This window comes from Ipomoea nil, unplaced genomic scaffold, assembly GCF_001879475.1.
Source record: "Ipomoea nil cultivar Tokyo-kokei standard unplaced genomic scaffold, Asagao_1.1 scaffold3084, whole genome shotgun sequence".
Classification (NCBI taxonomy): Eukaryota; Viridiplantae; Streptophyta; class Magnoliopsida; order Solanales; family Convolvulaceae; genus Ipomoea; species Ipomoea nil.
The window spans coordinates 358,034-384,038 of record NW_017619512.1 but is presented as its reverse complement, the minus strand read 5'-3'; the positions used below and the strand labels follow the sequence as shown (position 1 = coordinate 384,038).

Below are 26,005 nucleotides of genomic sequence, written 5' to 3'. Positions count from 1 at the left end.
AACACTGGCAGTTCACAACAAATGGATCCACCCAGTACCATGCACCCATTTGAACCAGATTTAATATGGCTCAAAAATCACCCTCCAAAATTAATTATTGGGAATATTCATGAAGGCGTGAAAACAAGATCATCTACCATGGAAGCATTGTTCACGTGTTATCTATCTCAAATTGAACCAAAAGAAGTTGACGAAGCTCTAAATGATCCGGATTGGATAAATTCTATGCAAGAGGAGCTCGATCAATTCAAAAGAAATGATGTTTGGGAACTTGTTCCAAGACCGGCGAACCACAATGTTGTAGGAACCAAATGGGTCTTCCGGAACAAAGCAAATGAAGAAGGCGTGATTGTTAGGAATAAAGCAAGGCTCGTTGCAAAAGGATACTCTCAAGAAGAAGGAATAGATTTTGATGAAACTTTTGCACTGGTGGCTCGACTCGAAGCAATCAGAATTTTCCTAGCCTACGCTGCACACAAAGATTTCACCGTTTATCAAATGGACGTGAAAAGCGCATTCTTGAATGGTCTACTCGAAGAAGAAGTTTATGTCGAACAACCCCAGGTTTTGAGGTAAAAGGCGAAGGTGATAAAGTCTACAAACTTAAAAAGGCATTGTATGGGTTGAAACAAGCACCTAGAGCTTGGTATGATACTTTGTCAATGTTCTTGATAAGTTGTGGATTCACCAAAGGCCTTGTTGACAAAACTCTATTTAGAATTCAAGATGGTGATCATATTTTATTAGTGCAAATATATGTTGATGATATTATTTTTGGAAGCACTAACAATTCTTTGTGTGAAAAATTTTCGAAGCTTATGCAGAATAAATTCGAAATGAGCATGATGGGTGAATTAAATTACTTCTTGGGCTTACAAGTCAAACAACTGAAAGAATGAGTATTCATCAATCAAGCAAAGTACACCCGCGACTTGATAAAGAAGTTTGGCCTTGATGGAAAATCATCGATCAAAATTCCAATGAGCACTTCAATAAGGCTAGACAAAGATGAAGATGGAAAGGATGTTGATCAAACAAAATATAGAGGAATGATTGGTTCTCTTCTATATCTTACTGCAAGCAGGCTGGACATTTCTTATGCTGTGGGAGTGTGTGCAAGATTCCAAGCAAATCCAAAAGAAAGCCATCTCGCCGCAACAAAGAAGATCATACGATATCTGAAAGGCACAATCAATGTTGGATTGTGGTATCCAAAAGGTACAGATTTTACTCTAACAGGTTTTTCAGATGCGGATTTTGCAGGTTTCAAAATAGACAGAAAAAGCACTTCCGGGACATGCCAGTTCTTGGGGGGAAGGCTTGTTTCTTGGTTCAGCAAAAAGCAAAATTCCATCGCAACTAGTACAGCCGAGGCCGAATATATTGCTGCAGGAAGTTGTTGTGCACAAATCTTGTGGATGAAGCAACAATTGAAGGATTATGGAGTTAATTGTGATGATGTTAGTATTTATTGTGATAATACTAGTGCAATCGCTATCACTCACAATCCGGTGCTTCACTCAAGAACCAAACATATCGACATTCGACATCACTTCATAAGGGATCACGTTGAAAAGAAAAATCTGAAGATCGAATATATCCCTACGGAAAACCAAGTTGCTGATATTCTCACGAAGCCTTTATGTGAAACGAGATTTTCTACCTTAAGGCATGAGTTGGGAATGATCGAAATGAGCTAAGTATCACTGGACTTAATCTCTCAATTTAAATTGATACTTGTGCTCAAAATAAATTATTTTACGTGAATAAATTGTTTTGTGTGTTTATATGCATGTTTTTATTCGAAGTTTTTATTCGAAATTTTTATGTGATTAAATTGCAATATGTGTTATGAACTTATTTGTGTATTTGCATGTGTTATTTAACGTGAAATCATATGGCATGCAAATTAATTTGATAAAATGTGAAATTCGTGCTTTATTTGATAATTTGTTTAAAAGTGCATGTTTTAATGTGTTAATCAGTGTATGAGTATGTGTTCATGTTTTTAAAATTAATTAATTTATTTGCATGAACAATTTGTCTAAAAATGTGATTTACCGTGTTTACTTAATTATATATGTGCATAATGTGATTTAATGTGCTTATTATATGTGTTTCGTGCATATGTGTATATGTGTTATAATTTGCAATAAAATGTTTTAGAAAACTGAAAACTAATTTGTTAAAATGCTTTTTGTTAGTTTCTAAAATTTTTAGAATCTGATTTAGCATGCTATTTTATATAAAGTTGTTTCTAAATATAATTTTGGAATATATGTGTTAATTGTGTTAATTTCCAAAATTTGTGTGTTTTAATTGGGAATTACCGTGTGGATGTTTTAATATAATTGGTATGTGTGATTAATTATTTGTGGAGTAATTTTTGCTACTAACGAGATGTTTGAGTGTGATTATATTTCTGATACACGATTTTGAGAAGGAAATCAAGAGACAAATCCTTAAGTATTGCCAACAATGCTTCCCTTTCAGCTACCAATGCTTCTTCTCCAATTCTCTGCCCAGATCCTAAGGCTAACATGGGGTTTTGATAGCGATAAAGGGCTTGGAATGGGGTTCACTGTAGGAAGAATGGAAGTTGGTGTTGTACCAATACTCAGCCATGTGCAGCCACTTGACCCAAGCTTTTGGTTTATTGAATAACATGCACCTTAGATAGGTTTCTAAGCACCTGTTAACCCTCTCAGTCTGTCCATCTGATTGGGGGTGATAGGCAATGGACATGCTAAGGTAAACCTGTAGCTGTTTAAAGATTGACTGCCAAAATTTGCTGAGAAACACCTTGTCTCTGTTAGTGACAATATCTTTAGGCAACCCATGTAACTTGTATACGTTTTCCATGAATGCCAAGGCCACACTTTCAGTAGAATAGGGGTGAGATAATGCAATGAAATGGCTGTACTTGGTTAGCCTATCCACTACAACCAAGATCACTTCATTTCCTTGGGACTTTGGCAGCCCTTCTATAAAGTCCATGGAAATGCCCTTCCAAGCTTGGTCAGGTATAGCTAGTGGTTGGAGGAGACCTGGTGGAGCTATGTTTTCAGCTTTACATCTCTGACATGTATCACACTTTTTAACCAAATCCTCTATTTCTTGTTTCACGCCTTTCCAGTAAAACAGTGATCTCAGTCTTTGATATGTTCCTTGCTGCCCAGAATGACCCCCCAGAGGTGAATCATGCATCTGTTTCAGTAGTTTACTTCTCAATTCTCCTTTACTTACAATGTAGATCTTCTGTTTGTGCCTTATCAATCCTTCAACCACTATTATATTAGGTTCACTGCCTGGGCTGTTGAGAGTAGCTGTAAGCTTATCTTGAGCCAACTCATCCCCTTCATAACTGCCAATTACTTCTTCAATCCACTAAGGTTTGATACTAACAATGGAACTGAGCTCAGGTTCCTTGTCTATACCTCTCCTTGACAAGGCATCAGCAACACAATTTTCAATGTCTTTCTTATTCTAAATTGTATAATGCAACAGTTTGGATAACCCCCTTTGTTGTGTAGCAATAGTTATCTTTTGTTAAAAGAGGAACTTAAGACTGTGATGATCAGTCCTAATGATGAAGTGCCTCCCTAACAAGTAAGATCTCTATCTTTCCACAGCATTAATAATGGACATGTACTCTTTCTCATATATTGATAGTCCTAGGTTCTTATCCCCAAATGCCTTGCTATAATAAGCAATTGACTTTCCTTCTTGGATCAGTACTGCCCCCATTCCCTTATAGCAAGCATCAACCTCTACTATAAAGGATTTCTTGAAGTCTGGCAAGGCTAAAAATGGTGCTGAGCATAAGGTCTGCTTCAGTTTTTCAAAGGCAGACTCAGCATCCTCACTCCAAGAGAAGGAATTCTTCTTCAGCATGCTTGTTAAGGGCATATTGATCACTCCATATGCCTTGATAAACCTTCTGTAATAGCCTGTCAGGCCAAGGAATCCTCTCAACCCTTTGATGGACACAGGTTTAGGCCACTCAGCCACAACTTGCAACTTAGAAGGGTCAGTATGCAATCCATCCTCAGAAATGATATGGCCTAGGTACTCTACTTCCCTTCTTGAAAAGAAGCACTTACTCAGTTTAGCCAACAGTTTATGTTCTTTCATGAGACTCAAGACTTCTCTAAGGTGTTCCCAATGCATTCCCAAGTCAGGGCTGTAAACTAAGGGTGTGTTTGGTTGGTGGGTTTTGCCCATAGGAATGGGTATGAAAGTGATTGTTGTTGTTTGGTTGATAGGTTTTTAGAATACTACTATGGGTTTCGAATACCCCATCAATTGAAAAACCCATACCCAAATACAATATGGGTTTCACTCTCTTATTCATTCTTAAGCACTACTATTAGTAACCATTCCCATTCCACCCTACTACCAAACATGTTCAATATTTTCACCAAAACCCATTACCATTACCAAGTATTTGATACCCATTCCGATTCCGATTCCTATGTGCGAACCAAACACACCCTAATATATCATCAAAGAAAACCAGAACAAACTTCCCCAACAAAGGCTTAAACTCATGATTTATCAAAGCCTAGAAGGTTGGTGCATTGGTGAGGCCAAATAGCATAACTCTAAACTCATAAAGGCCTTGGTGAGTTCTAAATGCAGTTTTATATTCCTCCCCTTCTTTCATTCTTACCTGGTGGTAGCCTGCTCTCAAGTCCAATTTAGTGAAGTACTTAAAGCCTACTAGTTAAGAGAATAGGTCTTCCACCAATGGGATAGGGAACTTATTTTTCATAGTAATGTTATTCAAAGCTCTGTGGTCAATACAAAATCTCAAAGTGTTGTCCTTTTTGGGCACTAGCAAGACAGGAGAGGCAAAGGGAGAGACTATGTGATCACACCTGTTTTCATCATTTTTTCTACCATCTTGGCGAGCTGTCGTAGGCTCCCAAATTAGAACCTTACAAACGTAGTAGCGAGAGTAAGGGTCGATCCCACGAGGAGTAACTAGTTTAACTTTTGTGGTTAAGGAAATGATGGGGATTTGGAATAACAATAATAGAAGATTAAATAAAAGAGTAATTTAAATAAACAAGGAATCGATGAAGAACAAGATATTGAAAACACTCAGAATAGAAAACATTGGTTAGTAAAGATCCACCACCGGAATTTTGCAATGATCATTGATTCAAAAGGTAATCAATATGCAATTGAATATTTAGTTGTGAAATTGTTTCATTTCTGTTTTCCCTTAGTTGTAGATAACTAAAGCACACGCGGCTAATTCCCCTAACTACTAAATAATCTAAGACAAGCACTATAGATTTAATTTAATAACAGCAATAGGAACTAGGAAAACCGCCAAACTAAATAACACAAGTTGTATATAAAATAAGAGTATAAAATATGTCTATCACATCTCTTCAATAGTATTCTTTTGGTCAAAAGAATACCTATAGGGCTTTATGTTTACTGGCTGAGCTCCTGGTATTAAAGGAATTGAGTGGTCATATATTCTCCTTGGAGGTAGGGTTTTAGGCTCCTAAAATAGCTCCTGGAACTCTTGAATTAATTCAAACAGTTCTTTAAATTCTGTCTAGACAGAAACTGTGAAACACATATGTTCCCTACTTTTACTGGTCAGCCCATCACATTGCAGTAAGAATCCTTGAATGCCACACTTCTGCCACTTCCTTAGATCCCACTTAGTCACTGCTTGTAACTTGCATATCCTCCTAGTCAGCCCTTTCAATAGAACCTTCCTTCCTTCTTTATGGAATGAGATACCTAGGGGTCTGGTGTGGAGTTGGATATGAGAAAACTGATCTATCCAATCCATACCAAGAACCATATCACAGCCCCCTAGTCTTAATAGCCTAAAGTCTTTTTCAAACACTTCCCCTTGGATTTGCCATCTTAAACCTCTGCAGACAGAATCACACCTTATCTGTTCTCCATTGGCCATAGTCACACTGAGGGGTTAGGCTTTTTCTGATTCAATCCTCAATTGGGTTAGCAACTTGGGGTCAAGGAAGCTGTGGGTGTAACACCCCACCTTTTCTATCTCTTAATCGCAACCCTAATCCAAACATTAACATAAACTAAGCAGCGGAAATAATAACTAAAAATATAACTAGAGGAATGTCACCACCACTCCGTGGTGTTTGCACAGGCTAAGGGGTAATACTAGAAATAACATAAATATCTGGCATCCATAACAAATACTAAAAACATAAGGGGGAAAAGTCACCCCAAAAGTCTACATCATCATCAAAACCATAATAACAACCATGAGTCTAAAATCCAAAAACAAAGTCATCAACATATCTAGAGTTTAGACCTCTCAACTACGAGACTAATCTAACTCGATCTCTTCTCACTGCTGGGCCCACCTGAAAGGGGTTTTGCAAGCAACACACGGACAAATAGGAAAACACCCGTTAGCACGAAGCTAAGTATAACCACACTCAACCCTGTAAAGTATTATAGATATACTTTGAAAACATTTGATTTCTCTTGGAAACAACAAACTTATCTCTAATCATCTTTAGATCTATCACATACTTTATAAATGCTTACAACCTATAACATCAACTGGCATGCTTATATACCTTTAAGACTGAACACTTAGATACTTTAACATATAAACACTTCAATTACATTAACAAGCAACTCATGCTTACAGGTAGGATCATACTAATAAACCATATAACAGGTATTCTTATGATCTCACATTCTCATCACATAAACTTGATATACAAGGCTTCAAATATAACAAAATAATCATGCTCGATGAACAATCTTAAATCAACATTCTCATTATGTAATCTCATGCGATATTATACTCAAATGCAATCTTGTGCAACACTATTCATCATACAAATATGCAATCTTGTGCAATGATATACATCATACTCATATGCAATCTCGTGCAATACTATAATCATACTCATATGCAATCTCGTGCAATACTATAATCATACTCATATGCAATCTCGTGCGATACTATAATCATACTCATATGCAATCTCGTGCGATACTATAATCATACTCATATGCAATCTCGTACGATACTATAATCATACTCATATGCAATCTCGTGCGATACTATAATCATACTCATATGCAATCTCGTGCAATACTATAATCATACTCATATGCAATCTCGTGCAATACTATAATCATACTCATATGCAATCTCGTGCAATACTATAATCATACTCATATGCAATCTTGTGCAATACTTTAATCATACTCATATGCAATCTCGTGCAATACTATAATCATGTGCAGTTCTATATTCATATGCAATCTCGTGCAATACCATATATATATATATATATATATATATATATATATATATATATATATATATATATATATATATATATATATATATATATATATATATATATATATACTCATACACTCTTTATAAAAAAAATAGAGTACTTTCTGTGGAGGTCTCTTTCTTTCTTTCTTTCTTACTTTTGAGTCTCTCTTGACTCGTTTTCTTTCTCTTGAGTCTCTCTTGACTTACTTTCTTTCTTTCGAGTCTCCCTTGACTCACTTTCTTTCTTTTGAGTCTCTATTGACTCGCTTTCTTTTCTTCTCGCTCGTAGACGGCTCAGGGTTCCACCGAAGCGTGAATTGCCCCATCGGGAACAGCGTAAGTCCGACCCAATATTTCCTACCGTCTACGGAACCAATCTCGTGGTTCTCGCGCTGTAGAATCAGGTATCAAACTTTAACGGCCCGTTTGGTTCACGGAATAGGCTGGGAATGGCATAGCATTCCCAGTAATAGGCCTATTCTTTTGTTTGGTAACCATGTCTATTACCAAGCTTAGTATTCCTAGTAATAGCCTATTACCTCAAATAAGGTAATAGCTATTACCAGGGCCCCCCCCCCCCCCCCCCTGGTATTAACTTATTCCTGAGCCCTCAGGAATAGAATTTTTTTTTCAATTTTAACCTTTATCGTTCTCTGCGTTCTCTCCCCCATCTACGATTCCTTCCCCGATTCTTTTCATTATCAGCATCACTCAAACAATTTCATCCGCCATTCTGCATCAATCAAACAATTTCATCCGTCATTCTGCATCAATCTGCAATTCTTTCTATCATCTACATCAACATCAAATTAATGCTTCAAACAAAGGTAAGTTTCTGAATTTTAATTTTTACAAATTAATTATTATTAATATTTAATTATATAAATATATACATATATATACTGCATATATATATATATATATATATATATATATATATATATATATATATATATATATAATCGCACTCAGGTGCGAATGCTTCGCCCAGGCGCGAAATAGGAATGAATTCTGTTCGTCCACGTGTCCAGATCTAATGGATGAGAAACACTGATTTTTTAAAAAAACACGGTGGCATTTTCGTAAATAATTGAACATCGAAGTGCAAGTAAAATGTATTACAAGTGCATGTAAAATGTATTATAGGTGCAAGTAAAAATTTACACTGAGCATCAATACTTAGTTGCACCTATAGTTCTAAGTAGTTGCACATATCGTTCTAAGTAGGTGCACACATAGTTATAAGTAGTTGCACCTAGGTGTATGAATGCTTGCGAGTGGTTTTCAGGGGTATTACTACCTGCTGAACTCAGATCAATGAATGTTAACAAGGAAAAATTACATGCACTTATAGGTGAAAGTAGGTGCACCTATAGTTATAAGTAGTTGCACCTATAGTTATAAATAGTTGCACATATAGTTATAAGCACACCCAGGTGCATGAATGTTTGCGGAAAGTGATGTTAACAAAGCAAAATTACATGCACTTATAGGTGAAAGTAGGTGCACTTGTGAGTGATTTTACTTGCACTTCGATGTTCAATTATTTACGAAAACGCCACCGCGTTTTTTTAAGTTATTAGATCTGAACACGTGTCGCGCGCTGATTCATTTGCATTTCCCTCCTGAGCACTTATTCGCACTTGAGTGCATCCCTATATATATATATATATATATATATATATATATATATATATATATATATATATATATATATATATATATATATATATATATATATATATATATATATATATATATATATATATATATATATATATATACTGCTGCGGCGCGGAGGGTTCCGCAGCCGCAGCAGTATTGTTTTTTTTTTTTAATTTATTGTTTATTATTTTTATATTTTATTTTATTTTTCTGCAAAAGTGTTATTGTTTATATTGTTTTTTTTTATCACAATAGTGTTATTATTATTATTATTTTTTATAGTAGTGTTATTGTAATCTGTATAAGTTAAGTTCTAAATTAAATTTGCAGTTATGGCTCAATTGCGTTTAATAACTCATACTGAAAGAAGGAAAAGATGTGTAGCTATGTTGCGTGGGGTTGAAAATGAATTTTCTCAAAAAGCTATTTAGATGAACCCTTGTTTAAAGTCTTTTTGAATTCTCCCGGTCTCACTCAGATAAATTTATCGATTTAAAACTTGGTACGCGAAGTACCAGAAAATTAGGAATTTCGAATTAAATAGGTTTTGGTGTCGAATTAATTTAAAATGTGACAAAAATAATTTATTCAAACACCAATTGATCACAAAAATTTTTAATGGAGTGAAAATAGCTATTTTCAGAATTTCTTAAAATTGGATTTATAAAATAAAATTTTGGGTTGTTATAGTGGGTGCTCCCACTATCCACTAGGATCATCACTTGTTGTTTATGGACAGATCCTAAGAGTTTGATGATATTCAATCCTTCCCTACCCATCATGGCATATAATGAAACCTCAGCTTGCTCATTTCCATCCACCTCTTCCTGTTCATGTTCCTCAGTACTCATCTCCTCATATGCATCATGGAACTCACCTTCTTCAATAACATTGAAGGTCCCTTGCACTTATCCCCGGGTTGCCAAGGCTCAAGACATTTAAAGCACTTATTCTATTCCCTCAGGGCCTTTAGTGGTGCTGCTCAGATTATTGGAAGTTGTGGATCCTTGGGAGTTGGTAGGCTTAGGATTGTATGTCTGATTGTATGGTTTAGTGGTTTGGGAGGTGGTTATAGGTTGGGAAGGTTTGGCTATATAGTGGAAGGTTGGTTTAGGCTACTCATTGGTTTTTAATCTTCTCTCAAATTGTTTGGCAAACCATATGGCATCTGCCAAGGTTGTAGGTTGTGTGGTTCTCACAAAACATCTTAGGTTAGGCTTGAGTTTGGCTATGAAGGCCTCCAGGAAGTAGGAATCGGTGAGGGTGGGGTGTTTTTGTTAAACCCCAAACCTTCTACATACAGCTTCTGCAAAATGTACCCAATGAAAAGGCCTTTCCAACCCAGTCAGATAACTCTCAAACCACAGGCCACCCTTCCAGTAATATTTATATACAATACATGCATCACCTCAATCTTAGGGATGTGAGACATCAAGAAGAATCTCTCACACCGATTAATCCACAGTCTAGGTTGATTGTAATCGAAAGGGGGGAAATCATACCTATACCTCATCATAGGAGAATTCACATTCTACCTTAGCGGTGTTGCTGCAAATCGTCCCTTCTCGGTATCCATTCGGTGTTGATTCCCTTCGGTTCCACCTCACTGCCGGATTCTTTGCCATCAATTGCACCTTCTCCCGCTCTAGCTGTTTGGATGAACACTCCTACGGTAGGAGCCTTTCCTAGCCTCCTCCCTGACTGGAAGTTAACCAGAGGCTCTTGCCTTGCACTGTTCACAGAGAAAGCTCCAAGAACTAAATCCAGTACCAGTGGCGGTGGTTGATTGAGCTGGATTGTTTCTACAATTTCATCTTTCCAACTGTTCATTCTACTATCCATATGAGCAATTAGCTTTTCCATGAATTCTTGTGTTGATTTTTTCTACGCCTCCATCCGATTACTTAAATCAGCCACCACAATCTCCAATTGACTCATTCGCGCCTCCATTTGGGCTCTAATACTAGATGTAACAGACCTAAGGTTACAGAGAAAGAGAGAGAAGAAGGAAGAAGATAGACGAGAGAGAAGAGAGAATTTAGAGAGAAAAGTGATTTCATTTAAATTCCAGAACAAAGAAGTTACATTCTGATTATTCTCTATTTACAATCTAGAAGAGTCTTAGGCAACTAACTTTCGGATTGTAATGACTTCGAACACAAACGACGCCGTTGGACTAGCTCGTAACCGCTGAGCAACCGACTCCTTAAACTATGACATCTAAAGCCTCTTTATGCAGCGACTTTAACATCTCTTCCTACGACACCATTTTACTGCTACCCGATTCCATTAGCAATTTCTTAGCTCATTACATATAATTACGAAAATAATGTCTTAAAAACAGATGAGTTAATTATTGCAAAATATCAATTTTAGTGAATCAGCTATTGTGTTTTTCAATTAGACTCATCTCCAACCATATCGAAATTGGCATTTATAGCAAAATTTAAGACTGATATAGTAATATGGTAAATCCTATGATTAAATTTAACACAGTTTTACTAATCAAGATCTAAAAACTTTAGTTGATTTCTAGCTCAGATGAAAATTAATTGAAAGGCCAAAATGAGAATTAACCACATTCCACTAATACCCACCCAATTGAACAAGTGTTGTTTTCCAACTGAGCGTTTTATTCTGAGGTAATTATTGTAGTGTTCACCCACGACTCTCACTCTCCTAACATGACATAATTTATGAATTTTACAGCATTATTCTATATATATATATATATATATATATATATATATATATATATATATATATATATATATATATATATATATATATATATATATATATATATATATATATATATATATATATATATATATATTTTCTATGCAAGTGAATAGACAAATACAACCAATTTCAAAGGACTACAAAGCTTCAAGTAGCCTAGCGAAAAGACAGTGTGCTTGGTGAGTCAATTCTCACAATGTGCTCATCCTCACAACCCGATTCGTCACTTGATTCACCTCTACCCTCATGCACTGGACGTTCGGTTACACTGTGTTCTTTCTTGTATCCTGGAGCTTCAGCATGCTTGGACATGGTGCAAGATCCCTCTGATCTTGCAGAAACAAGATGTCGAGCATAATTTGATGGAATACTTGGATATGACCGACTTAGAGAAGGTTTGATTTTGTTATTTCTTGTAAAACTTGGAACACGCCCTTTGGTGTTGTTCACCTGCAAATCAAATTAACAAGATACAGCAATGTTAACACATAACTAGCTCACAATGGGGTGGAGGATAGGAATAATGCAATCTTAACACATTAGTTGTTGAACCTTTTTTTTTCTCCATTCCCAATACTACCTTTCTTCGGAAGTATAAGCTCTTTTGTAAGTAAACTTTTTATTCATCAAAGCTGAAGGATATTTAAAAGTTAGTTTTTGCTTAGTACTACATCCCAACTTATTTGAAAGTCATACAAGGAACCAAATATATGATAAGTAATATCCCAACTCTTGAGCAATAGGGGTGTTCAATGAACAGATAGGAGCAGATTTGGGGTGAATTTGCATCCAATCTACCGAAGGCAGATTTAGAATCTCGCATCTGCTTGGAGTGCGAATCCAATCTAATCCGACTCGCAATGGAAGATTGGATGCGGAACATAGGGCGGATCCTAAGTTTAAAAAAATAAATTATAATAGCTAGAATAGTTCAATTCATTGAAACTCCTTTATAGTCAAAACAAAAACATAGTGATTATAACTGACCTTGCTACCAAAAATGCTTAGTTGCATTGCCCGTGTGGACAAGCTGTTTTCCTGTTGATTAGTGCCTTCTAGATTGTGATGTCCTCTGAACATAGAAGAATGTTCAGGCCAACTCATTAGGCTCCCATGCTCTCTACTAAGCGATCTTGAGTGGTGCTCGGTTGGATATAACATAAATGAAGATGACCTTCTACGGAGGTTTCTGTCTGCTTCAAATGCTCCAATATCAAACATGATCACCCTAGCTCTTGTCTCAACTTGATACCACCGTGCTTGATGAGAAAAACTGCCGGCTCTGGAACCTATTTTAATTTGTAGCAGAATAAGGAAGAATAGTTGGGTTGAGATTGCTTCAAAGCCATAACTTTTGAGTATGAATTAGTAAAAAAAATGCTAACTTAAATCAAACTTTCCTCAACCAAATCAAAGACTCTGAGAGTAAAAGTGTAGAAAGAGAGCCTAAAAGAAATCTTTTATTGATCTTGAAATGATAGTTCATAATATATTTGGTATTTCTTTGTAAGTTTTACAGAAATTGTGAAAACTGTAAATTTTTCTTTGATGATTACTTTTAAGCTATTTAAAATGAACTTCAATTTGTCTTTTATCTCAAGTTGCTTATTTTAATAAAATAGTTTGTAAAATTCATCACCATCTAGCAATCTAGGATCTTAAAATAATCCATCACAAACATTGAAGAGGATTTCAAGCTGCCATTGTAGATCCAGAGGGGAGAGTGCTGAGGGTTAATGGGGAGAGAATATTGCTAATTTTGACTGCAACTTTAATAGGACAGATATGATCTGGTAGTTGGCAGCTCTTTTATTATTTACAAGGGAACCTTCTCCAATTTGACTTGCAATGCAGGTATATAGGCACATAGAACCTAGAATCCAAAGCATGGATTTCTTTGCAACTGTTATGAACCAAGGAGCTGGAATAATATTGCAGGTTGGGATCAGTGTGCAATTTCCTAAAAGTTCGAAGTTGATGGATTTCAGAGTTTTGGCATTGCAGATATTTACTGTTATTCCTTTTGGTTGCTTCTTTTGTCTGATTACAGCTGTTATATTCCATCCTTATTTGTAGGAGTTTGTTAGGGCCAGTCTATAAAATTGAGTTGTATGGATAGGAAGGGCATTATGGAATGAATGAAATTATATTGGCCCTGTTTGGTAACATAGTTATCTTATCAGCCAATTTTGACTTATTTGACCACTATTAGCTATTTGACTTAGTTAAACAATCAATATGAGTATTTGATTAATTAGCTTTTTGTAACAGTTTATTGCTCCAAAATGCTAAAATTCAAAAAGCTGTTCAAAACAGCTTTTTTGATCAGCTTTTTGAGAAAGTCATTTTGCATGTAATCAGCTAACAACTAATTTACCAAAACACTTTTCTACAATCAGCTAATGTTATCAACTAGTCAAACTCTAACCCAATCGGCTAACAGTTATTAGCTAATATCTATTTACCAAACACCCTCAATTATCTTCTTCACTCTTCTCTGCAATTCTGTTCTTCCCTTTCTTTCTTTCAGCAAATCTCAGTCCAATTCTCACCTATAATTAATAATTCTGTTTGAGCCCCTAGTTCATCACAGCAACCCATCTACTCATGTAGCTTACAGAAAAGGGCACCAAAAAGAGGATATGGCAACAAGAAGGTGGAAATAGTTAACAAGTATAAATGGGGAAAAAAACCATGACAGCAGGAAAGTCTGGCATGGAGATTTTTATGAAGGAAAATAATCCGTACCTGACATTTCCGAATTCCTGGAACTTTGATCCATGCGTGAAGGCAATAATGCTGCAGGAGAGGTAACAAACTCCCCTGCATCCTGACCTTTCACAAACCCTTCTAATAGGAAACCAATAGAATGATGAGGCAATTCAAAACTTTCCCCTCTTATGTATGTACTCATGGTGGATCTTTCTGCAACGAGAGCTCTTAAGTCCGGCATTCCCATGTTCTCAAAGACTTGAGGAAGCAAGACTTTGGCAAGAACAATCACACTTTCCTGCAAAAAGGAGACTACTTTAGTGATCCATTAATTCAGAATGAGATTATTATATACTATGACACTAATTTTGAGTTTAATAGCCCTTGAATTGAGTTTCCATCTGATATAGATCAAACCAAAATGACTATCTGGCCAAAGTGAAATAGATGGACTAAACGAAGAAGAGAAACAAAACCAAGCCAGGAGGTTTAAGCCAGCCCAAAAGCCTAGGGCCATGATACAATTACACTAAAGTTTCTATATTCAACACTCCAGCTGGAACAAATATATATTATAGGCTTGTAACTGCAAACAACACTCCACCCTCACTTGAAAGTTGAGAAATAGTTACAGCATAGTCAGAATCAAATGGCCTCTGAAAGTAAACATGGCAGTGTCAAAATTGGGAAATAGTCACAACATAGTTGGAGTAGGGAAGCCCAATTGGGAAATAGTCAGAACATGGTCGGAATCAAACAGCCTCCGAAAATAAACATGGCACTGTCAAAACTGAGCATTCTTGTGAAGTAAGCATGGCATGCTGGACTCAAATAATCTCAAGATATAAAGTATAAACACAAGAATGCCAAAGCAAAGCTTCTGTTTAAGGACAGTGGCATGTGAGGTACATGCAGAAGTTATTGTAGTTGCAAAACCTTCAAATAACTGAAAAAGACTGAAAATGAGATCTGAAGATTTTCACCAGAGGTCATCAGGTGGTTCACGCACCTGCACGAGGGAGACTCATTGGAGCATGTCAGCATGGTGGTGTGTGGGGCACACACTGGCCAAATTTTTAGGCATAGGTCTTTGGAAGAGAGGAATCTAACAGTGCTAACTGTGACACTATTGAATTATTGAAAAATGAGATTTGAGTGAAAACCCAAAGGGACACCTTGGCCAAGCAGCACTTGGGGGTGCTTCCTTGGCATGAGGCCAGTTTTTGCAAGCTAGCCAGAAGTGAAAGAAGGCCAAATCACCGAAACAGTAACACCGATTAAAAAAGAGAAATTTAGAGATTTTTTATTATTATATTAGGGTTTAATACGGTCTAATAGATGGTGAATAGTAAGGCAAGAGCTAATATACAAAATTCGAAAACCAGTGAAATTAGTGTATATTGATTATATTAGAAATATTGTAATGTATACATTTGATACGGATACACATGCTTATGTAGGAACACCATGGCCTGAACTTAGGGCTATGATAGGGTTACACTAAGTTTTCTATATTACAATGCTCTACCTCATGGCCTCATGTTTGAACATATAGATGTTCCCACCTTGTAGAGTTAACACAACCTACAGAGGCTAAATAGGGGATAGTGTGCAAATTGGCTACACGATAATAAGTCCTACAGAAACTGTGCAATACTGAGGTTCCTACATACATTCTTTTCATGCCTCTATTATGTTAATCGTTTTGTTGTTACTGTCCCGAATCCCCTTTTCTACGTGAATCTTCCAGGACCTATTTAATGAGATTTATCACCATCCATGATAAAACAATAGGAAACCCAAAGCAGTTAAAATAAGTTTATGCATATTTGGTAGTTAGTTGTGAACATATGTTCCAAGTATAATTGTCTAATTCCTTTTACTAGTTTCCTAATTAATCAGTTAATCTCTTGTACAAACCTAAGAAAACAGGAAATTATGTATGTCCTTCACCATATAAATTGAAGCTAACACACTATTGTTGCTGAAATAGCTAAAAACAACAATCAATACTGTACCTGCCAAAAGAAATCTTCTATTGCAGGATCTGATCTAAGCACAGAAAGTAACTTTTCAGTTTCAACAGAAAAACAGAGAACCACTGAATCAGTGATAATATCGCAGATGTATGGCTTTCCAACAAGAACTTCATACAATCCCAATGTACTTCCATGTGTAAATGTGGGATGCAGCAGTTGCTTATTGCTTGTAAGCTGACTTGTCCACTATCAAAAACAGATATTGTAAGTTATTAGATGTGTTGACTGTCAAAACTGTTCATCTTACAAAACATCTCATTACCTTCACTACTCCATTTGAAATAAGCCAAACACAAGTTGGCTTGTCTCCTTCTCTATAAAGTGTAGTACCACGTAACTTCATAATTTCTTTAGTAGAGCCAACTAGTGTCTCCCGCACTGTGGAAGGAAGAGCTCCTAGGAAAGGATTTGTACTTATCAAATCACGAACTTTTGGAATTTTTACTACAGGGGGATTCCTTAAGAGCTTCTTCAGGTCAGTCTGCATGAATTTCAAAGATAGCAATTAGGGAAAAAAACATACAGAATGAAATATCATAAAAGAGAAATTACCTGTACAGCATCATGAAGATGAATCATCTCCTTTTCTTCTAATAGACCAATCTCTTCAAGATTATGCACATAATGACTCAATTGATTCAAAACAGCATAAGTTGCTTGTCTGGTTTTGACAACACGGAGAACCTGAGCACATTTAAAATGCTTTAAGACTAAGAAAAAAAATCACAAAGCACATGTACAGAGAATCTGAACAGGCAAACCTTCTAAAAAGCTTGAAAAGCTAAAAAAAAATGATAAATAAAAATAAATAAATACAAATGTTACGTTGACAACATAAAATTGTGCTACATAGCATTTAAAACTAATACCGATTGCTAAGTTTAGAAAATGACTCGGTAGTCCAAGAATTCAGACAGTCAAATGGAATTAAATTTATAGCAAGATTCAAGGCTCATTAGATATTTTAAAATTTTCTTTGTCATGAGAATAAGTACCCATAATCCAACAAAAAACATATGCTGCAAGTTTCACTAACCTGAGGAAACGTGACACGCACTTCTTCAAGAAATTTCCTTGCTTCCTCTCCTTCTTCCTCACTTTCATTTATCACCACAGATGCAATTTCACTTTCTCCTGAAGTTAAAAGCCAATAAAATGAGCATGCACTTTTAAGGCAATATACTCTAAGAGACCACTCAAATGCTTCCCTTTGCACAGTTAAGCATCATCAGACTATATACCCTTGCATAAACTACTCTAAGAGACCACTTCTGTATTTTGAGAATCATCAGATTTAGTCTGCATTATGGTCTAAAATGGGCAAAGTTATTGGTCATGCACAGTGAGCCTGATAAAGACCGTAATAAGTGGATAGCGTACACACGAAAGAAGAAGGAAAGTCAGAACAAGGATGGTAACAATTAATCAATCAACCCCAATTCATGCAGCAGTTACAATCAAGGCATATTTCTAGGAAAATCTGCAATTATTGTTTAACATGATTATTGCTTAATTTCTACAATTAGACCTTGTAATAGAGTATAAATTCAGACCTCCTCCTAGGCAGTAAGGCATCGAATAAGCTCTGAAATAATAGTTCTAGCAGCTGGGCAAGATATATTCTTGCAGGAGGGAACCTTATGGTCCCTTGTTTTTCTGTTTTCTCCCTTATTTGAATTCTGAAATTCCAGATTCACTTTTTCTCTCCTTACCTTTCTGTTCTCGGCCCTTTACTCTAACAAGTTGGTCCAACCTGCCATGACACGAATGGATTCGAGAGTAGACACGTTGGAGAAGGGTCAAGACGATTTACGGGCAAACATGGCTGAACAATTCACTGAGGTTTGAAGCTCCATCACCAATCTGGAAAACTCCATTGCCACGTTAACTGAGTTGGTTACTCTCTCTCTCCAAAATAAAGGCCATACTGAATCCAATTCTATTTCCAAGGCTAGCAGACAAAGCGACACACCGATGCAACAATCAGGTACCACCACACAACCTCTCAACCCGATTACTACTGATGCAGACCAATTTCCTCCCAAAAGGATCGACATACCTAACTTTGAGGGTGCTGATCCTATTGGCTGGCTGGCTCATGCGGAGCAGTACTTTGCAATACAACGTAAAGGTTGCTACAGCCTTTGTGAGTATGGAAGGGGCAGCACTCCATTGGTTGAGATGGTTACAACAGCAAACACCGACATTATCTTGGGCCCAATTTAAGGTAGAACTCATGGACCAATTTGGCGGTGACCTAGCGGCTCCTCCTATTGAGCAACTGGCTGCCTTACATCAAGTTGGAATGGTGGACGAATTCGTGACTGAATTCATGGCTCGGGCAGCCCAAATCCCAAATCTTGCACCACATATACAGCTAGGTTTGTTCCTTAATGGTTTAAAGGAAGAGATCCGGGTGCGTCTCCGACCGAATGATGTTCTAGACTTGCGGACTGCCATGAAGGTTGCTCGTTCAGTCAAACGAGAGTTGGGGTACATTTATCGTGAAGAACGATCAACGACAGGGAACTCCGTTATTCAACGACGAAGTACTGGTATGGGTTGGGCTATATTCCTGGTCCAACACGTCATCCTCTTATGTCCACATCTCCAAATTACTTTGCAGTAGGTTCACAACCCAACAACACACAATTTATAAACAAAAGCACGCATTATTCTGCTTCTTCGCAGAGACCAGGAACGTTGGCCCCGACAAATCGCAACTCCGCAGCTTTATCAACCAGAGGTGCTCGGCAATACTCCCATCAGGAGTACTTAGACATGCGCGCTAAGGGGCTCTGTTTTCGCTGTAAACAGCCTTATAGCCCACTGCATGTCTGTCCTAACAAATCACTTCGAGCTTTGATTGTGGCAGAGGATGAGGATGAAGGTGGAACGGGCGCCGAAGATGCAATTGCTAATATTAGTGACGAACCTGATGCTGCCCAGTTTGAAATGCTTGACCTACCATTATCAGCTTTAGGAGGTATCAACAGGCCTAGGACGATGAAATTCAGCGGTCGGGTTGCAGACGTCGATGTGGTCGTCATGATTGATAGTGGTGCCAGCCACAATTTTATTTCTAGCCATTTGACTGGCATGTTCAAACATCCATTGGAATCTACACCAAAGTTTGGCGTTCGTTTGGGTGATGGTCGCCGAGCAGAATCGGAAGGAAAGTTTTCTCAATTACCTATCAATTTGGGGCCGATAACAATGCCAGTGGACTGCTTTGTTTTTCCCTTGGGTGGTGTGGATGTCATTCTGGGAGTTGCATGGCTAGAAAAGCTGGGAGACATCAAAGCAAACTGGGCTAGGATGACTATGGATTTTAAGGTAGACAACCAGGGTGTGCACCTGGTGGGAAACCCATCTTTGACTCGGTTGCAAATTCTTTTTAGCTCTTTGGGAAAACTGAACGAGGTGGAATTGAGTTGCCTACTATGGGAACTTACTGTTTCGCCTTCAACGGACAACCAAGTTCTGGATCTTACTGTTAGCCAAAATTCTCAATTACGCAAGTTTCTGGATCACCACTACCAAATCTTTGAGGAACCGCAGGGACTCCCTCCCTCGCGACCAAATGACCACAGAATTATTTTGACAGCAGGGTCTTCTCCTGTAAGCGTCAAGCCTTACCGTTATAGTCATCATCTAAAAGATGAGATTGAACGGCTGGTAGGAGAAATGTTGGTTGCTGGTATCATACAGCCTAGCTCCAGCCCATTTTCCAGTCCGGTGTTGTTGGTTAAGAATAAAGACAGAAGCTGGAGATTCTGTGTTGACTACCGGGAGCTTAATAAAGTCACTGTGGCTGATAAGTATCCCATCCCTGTCATTCATTAGATGTTAGATGAACTCCATGGTGCTCGGTACTTCTCAAAAATTGACCTCCATTCAGGCTATCACCAAATCCAAGTTGCACCGCAAGATGTTGCTAAAACAACTTTTCGCACGCACTCAGGCCACTATGAATTTTTGGTCATGCCTTTTGGCTTGACGAACGCACCAGCTACCTTTCAAGCCATCATGAACGACATATTCCGGCCTTATCTACGCCAGTTTGTTTTGGTCTTCTTCGACGATATACTGGTTTATAGCTTAACTTGGGATGACCACTTAAAACACTTGGCAATAGTGATGAGACTATTACATGATCACCAGCTCAAAGCAAATGTCAAGAAATGCCAATTTGGTCGAACTACAGTAGAATACTTGGGCCATATCGTCTCGCAATTCGGGGTAGCTATGGACCCCTCAAAGGTATCAAGCGTGCTTCGTTGGCCCCAACCACAATCTACCAAAGCAGTTCGTGGTTTCTTGGGTCTCACAGGCTATTATCGTAGATTTATTAAAGACTATGGTAAGATAGCCCAGCCTCTCACTGCTCTTTTAAAGAAGGATTCTGTCACCAAGTTTCAATGGACGGATGCAGCACAACTTGCATTTGATGCACTGAAATCAGCAGTGACAACAGCCCCAGTTTTGGTGCCACCGAATTTCTCACAGCCTTTTATCATCGAGTGTGATGCTTCCGGGACAGGGGTGGGAGCGGTTCTAATGCAAGAATCCCGTCCTATCGCGTATTTTAGCAAGGCTTTAGCTGAGAGAAGTATGGCTAAATCTGCATATGAGAAAGAGCTAATGGCACTGGTTTTAGCAATACAACATTGGAGGCCGTACCTAATGGGCAGAAAATTCATTGTTCGCACTGACCATCGAAGTCTTCGACACCTACTACAGCAACGTATAACCACCCCTTCACAACAGAATTGGATGGCCAAGTTAATGGGATACAATTTTGAAATCGCTTATAAGCCTGGAAGGACCAATAATGTCGTTGATGCTTTGTCAAGGAAAGGTGAAGCCGTGAAACTATCAGCTATTACCCTACCATTTTGGATGGATTGGGCTGAGTTAGAGACTGCAGTATCCCGTGACATCAGCTTGCAAGTTATTTGTGACCGCCTTCGAAGAGACCCGGTTAGTTACCCCGACTATCAGCTAGTCAATGGGCGTCTTTTTTACAAAGGGCGCATCGTTATTCCTGCCACGTCTCCGTGGATCCCAAAACTTTTAGAAGAATTCCATTCCACACCCATGGGAGGTCACTCTGGTGCGTATCGCACTTACCGCCGCATAGCAGATAGTGTGTATTGGAAAGGGATGATGAAACGGGTCCAACAATTTGTATCCGAGTGCCTTATCTGTCAAAAAAATAAGTATGACACTCTGGCCCCAGCAGGATTTCTCCATCCATTGCCAATTCTAGCAGCTGTTTGGGAAGATACTGCCATGGATTTCATCACGGGGCTCCCTCGTTCCAGCGGATTCGATTGCATATGGGTGGTCATAGACCGCTTCACTAAATATGCCCATTTTGTGGGACTCCGACACCCATACACCGCAAAATCTCTTGCTGCAATATTCGCAAAGGAGATCGTTCGTCTACATGGAGTTCCGAGGTCAATTGTGTCTGACCGTGACCCGATATTTTTGAGCAATTTTTGGAAAGAATTATTTGCAAAGTGGGATACCAAGCTTCGAATGAGTAACTCGTACCATCCTCAGACGGACGGGCAGATCGAAGTACTCAACAAATGTCTTGAGCAGTATTTGCGATGTTTTACATCAGAACAACCCACACAATGGGGCCGATATCTACACTGGGCTGAATATTGGTATAACACCTCCTTTCATGGAGCTGCAGGTGTCACCCTTTTTCAATGTGTATGGTCGACCTCCTCCCACCTTGGCGCAATATTTGCCTGGGGAATTCAAAGTGGCAGCAGTGGCCGAGGAACATTGTAATCGAAATGAAATACTCCGCCAACTCCGCTACAATTTGGACCGAGCACAACAACAGATGGCCAAGGTAGCCAATGCCAAACGATGGAATTTTCAGTTTGTTGAAGGTGATAAGGTCTTACTTAAGCTTCGTCCACATCGCCAATCAACAGTCCAGCGGCGTGTCAATCAAAAGTTAGCCCCGCGATATTTTGGTCCCTTCACTATTGTGCGAAAGTTAAGTGCAGTATCATACAAGCTTGCACTGCCTGCTTCAGCTAAGGTACACCCTATTTTTCATGTGTCCCAACTTCGTCGTGTCACAGGCAAACATCCAGCTATTGCCAAGCTTCCCGAGGATATGTCAGTGGGTGAACAAGGTTACACTCCCCAAGATATTCTGGCTACCCGCGAGCACAGTGGGAACACCCAGGTTCTGGTGCAATGGGAGGGCCAGCCAAAGGATGATGCTACTTGGATTGATGTTGCTGATTTTCGTGGCCAATTTCCAGACTCCAACCTTGTGGACAAGGTTGTTCCGTTAGCGGGCAGCATTGATAAAGACCGTAATAAGTGGATAGTGTACACACGAAAGAAGAAGGAAAGTCAGAACAAGGATGGTAACAATAATCAATCAACCCCAATTCATGCAGCAGTTACAATCGAGGCATATTTCTAGGAAAATCTGCAATTATTGTTTAACATGATTATTGCTTAATTTCTACAATTAGACCTTGTAATAGAGTATAAATTCAGACCTCCTCCTAGGCAGTAAGGCATTGAATAAGCTCTGAAATAATAGCTCTAGCAGCTGGGCAAGATATCATCTTGCAGGAGGGAACCTTATGGTCCCTTGTTTTTCTGTTTTCTCCCTTATTTGAATTCTGAAATTCCAGATTCACTTTTTCTCTCCTTACCTTGCTGTTCTCGGCCCTTTAGTCTAACAGAGCCTCCAAGAAGGAAAATGATGTTTCCTCTACTCAAATTAGGAGTTTCCTTAACAAGAGGAGTCTTGCACAAAATTATATTTTATATTTAGAGTTCTCTTATTATATTTTCAAATTTATGAATATTAGAATTTTAATAATTAGCTAGTTCTAGATTTCCTAACTCATGTATGTCCTTAACCTATAAATACCCTTAACCATTGTATTTAATGGGAACCTTTTGATGATTAATAATATTTAAGACTCTTGTATTTCTCTCTTTGAGAGTTATCATGAGTTTCTAGACCACCTCTACTACTAATACTCTCACCACCATTATTTTCTTGTGACTAGAGGGCTTTTTCCTCAACACTATTCCCCTGCGACAGAAAAACATGTCTCTCTGACATATCATCACCATTTGTGTTCCTTGATGCATTTTGGCCTTTGGACCATGGAAAAGACTTGATCTAACATTTCCCAAGTAACTGAGATCTAAGAATATCATATTCTTTATCTAAACCTGAATCCAACTAAACACAAGCAATTGGTCACACTGTTTTTTCACCATTTCCACATGATTCGCAATCGGCATAGCAACACACGACACTTCTCTCACATTTTTTAAGTCATAATAATAGTTGTTGATGTCTTGTCCTTTTTTAGAGGGACAATAAACATCTTGAGAAAATTGATACAACTTTCTCATATTGTTTGCCACTCTAAACCACTTATCCACTAACTCTCATACATCTTTAACAGTCTTACAATGTTGTATAGATAATATCATCTTCCTATCAACAACATGTCCAACAGAACCTAATGAGGCTCAAGAGTGGAAAAATGATGATAAAGTTTCATGCCGAAGTTCTAACATTTTGTGGGGGGTTAGATCTCGTAACTGGGGGTATGTGGTTGACCAATATTGCACACCATCATTTAGCTATTGCAATTCTTTTCCTATATAGGACCAACTGGAGCATTGGTCATTGACTAAAAGAAATTTTAGAGACTCATAAGGGTCCATTCAATACAAAAGTCGTTTAACAAAAGAGATTCTCATAGCCCTACAATTCACATTTCATTAGTTGAGGTCTATAAAATTTCCTTTCATAGTTGTAGAAGCAATTTTGTTGTTGGAATCCACCTTTTTATCTTAAATGAAAGAAAGATCATGGGCACCTATTTATACAAGCTAGTAGTAGGATTAACCAAGCTCTCAAACAGTCATTTCAAATTCAAAATGAGTAGCTGAGAGGAGTGAGAGCTATTCTCTCAACCTCCCTCAATATCCTCTAACACATAAATTAGAACCCCATGGAAACTAATACGCTTGCTAGATTCTTGTTCGTGTGTTTTCTAGGTGGATTATTGGAAACCTACTACTGGTGTCATTGGGACAAGTTCTCACACCTTTGTTAGTTTCTTCTAGTTCCACCCTAGAGGTATGCATCATGCTAGGAGCATGTTAAGGATAAATATAAATGTAAATAAATAACCCGGGGTGGTAGCTCAAGTGGCAAATAAGCTCTCTTTGTAGGGGAGAATTCTGGGATAACCCGGGTTGGATTCCCACAAGTGACGATTCCTCCATAGCCTCCCAAAGCAAACGGGAATTAGTTGGGTAGACCTGGACTGTTAAACGGACAGAGAAAGACCCGGACCACCTCATGGTTTACACCAAAAAATTAAAAGTAAATAAATATGTATCATAGCTAACAATTTAAACTTTTATTTGAGATGAACTTATGAAATGCATACTTCAATATAGACTAAGTATAACTAGTTAAAATAGTAATGTTACAAAAAGAATGGTTTCTAAATGTTCTACTCCTAATAGAAAAGAGAAAAGCTCCTGTCTTACTTGCATTTGTGGAGAACCTTTCATCTTCTTTACTTAACTAGGTTGCTTGAGCCATAGCTCCATAAAATGGAAAGGTTATCAGAATAAGCAAACTGCTTAGAACAATCTTTTTGTTAGTGATGAACAGACAGATGCAGGGAAACATCATCAGCTTTCTAGCATCTATTGCCATGTATCGAAAGAATGACCAAAACAAATTATATATAACCAGCAGATTAATTAAAACTAATTTCGCTTGAATTTCAAAATTTCTGCACCAAAAGTATGTTTCCAGATATGGTTGTCCATTTTTTTTTATCAATCTATATGTAGTGTGTATGTTTATATCTGAACATGTGATGTGCAATCAATGCACACACAAGCCTTCAAACAGTGTAGATAATTTCCACATTCTTAATAGAGTTAAAGAAGGATAAATTAAATAAAGCCCAATCTAAAGAAAGGCCATATTAGTTTCGTCATCCAACTTTCATCAACATTATCAAGAACCATGTCATTTTCAACCAGGGGAACTAGCTTCCACCCTAGCAAAAATAAAATAAAATAGTTGGGTCTATTGTTGACTTCAATGAAACAATCAGTATTTTGCAGGGAAAGTAAAGATAATAAATATTTTTGTGTACTCAATATAAAAAAACTCACCAATAAAGTCATTTAGCTGTTGGCGTGCAATCCTATGGGCCCGGAGAAAGGCGGCACAAATGTAGCACGCAGATTCTAATCTCTCAACAGTGAAGTACATGATAAGCTTTTGAGGGACAATGCTTGTTTGAAGAAACTTGTAATAATTTGGAATATTCACATAAGCTCTTAGGCCTTTCCAATCACACAAAGCCACATGAGGTACCAAGTCAATTGCTTCCTCAACAGATTGCATTAGAATGTTTGCAGTGTTTTGTGTTATCCTTCCCTCATTGAGCATTCCCCAGTAAGCAGCTTGAACACCTAGCAAAGAAAG

The 26,005-nt window shown here is 37.8% G+C and overlaps 1 protein-coding gene across 4 annotated transcripts in view; it reads right to left on the bottom strand.

Moving 5' to 3' along the window:
* Positions 1-11,529: 11,529 nt before the first annotated feature.
* LOC109166045 (sodium/hydrogen exchanger 7) overlaps positions 11,530-26,005 on the bottom strand; it is a 38,004-nt gene continuing 23,528 nt past the window's right edge. The window contains exons 16-24 of one of the 4 annotated variants that reach the window (XM_019314928.1): positions 25,690-25,992; positions 17,507-17,604; positions 17,023-17,154; positions 16,733-16,951; positions 16,450-16,656; positions 14,468-14,729; positions 12,707-13,008; positions 11,814-12,172; positions 11,530-11,699 (exon numbers count right to left, since the gene is read on the bottom strand). In XM_019314928.1, coding sequence (XP_019170473.1) covers positions 11,876-12,172; positions 12,707-13,008; positions 14,468-14,729; positions 16,450-16,656; positions 16,733-16,951; positions 17,023-17,154; positions 17,507-17,604; positions 25,690-25,992 — 1,820 coding nt within the window. In that variant the 3' untranslated portion in view covers positions 11,530-11,699; positions 11,814-11,875. Of the gene's footprint in view, positions 11,700-11,813; positions 12,173-12,706; positions 13,009-13,182; positions 13,216-14,216; positions 14,333-14,467; positions 14,730-16,449; positions 16,657-16,732; positions 16,952-17,022; positions 17,155-17,506; positions 17,605-25,689; positions 25,993-26,005 lie in introns of those variants that run through there. The other 3 variants (XM_019314929.1, XM_019314930.1, XM_019314931.1) reach the window with 3 other exon arrangements.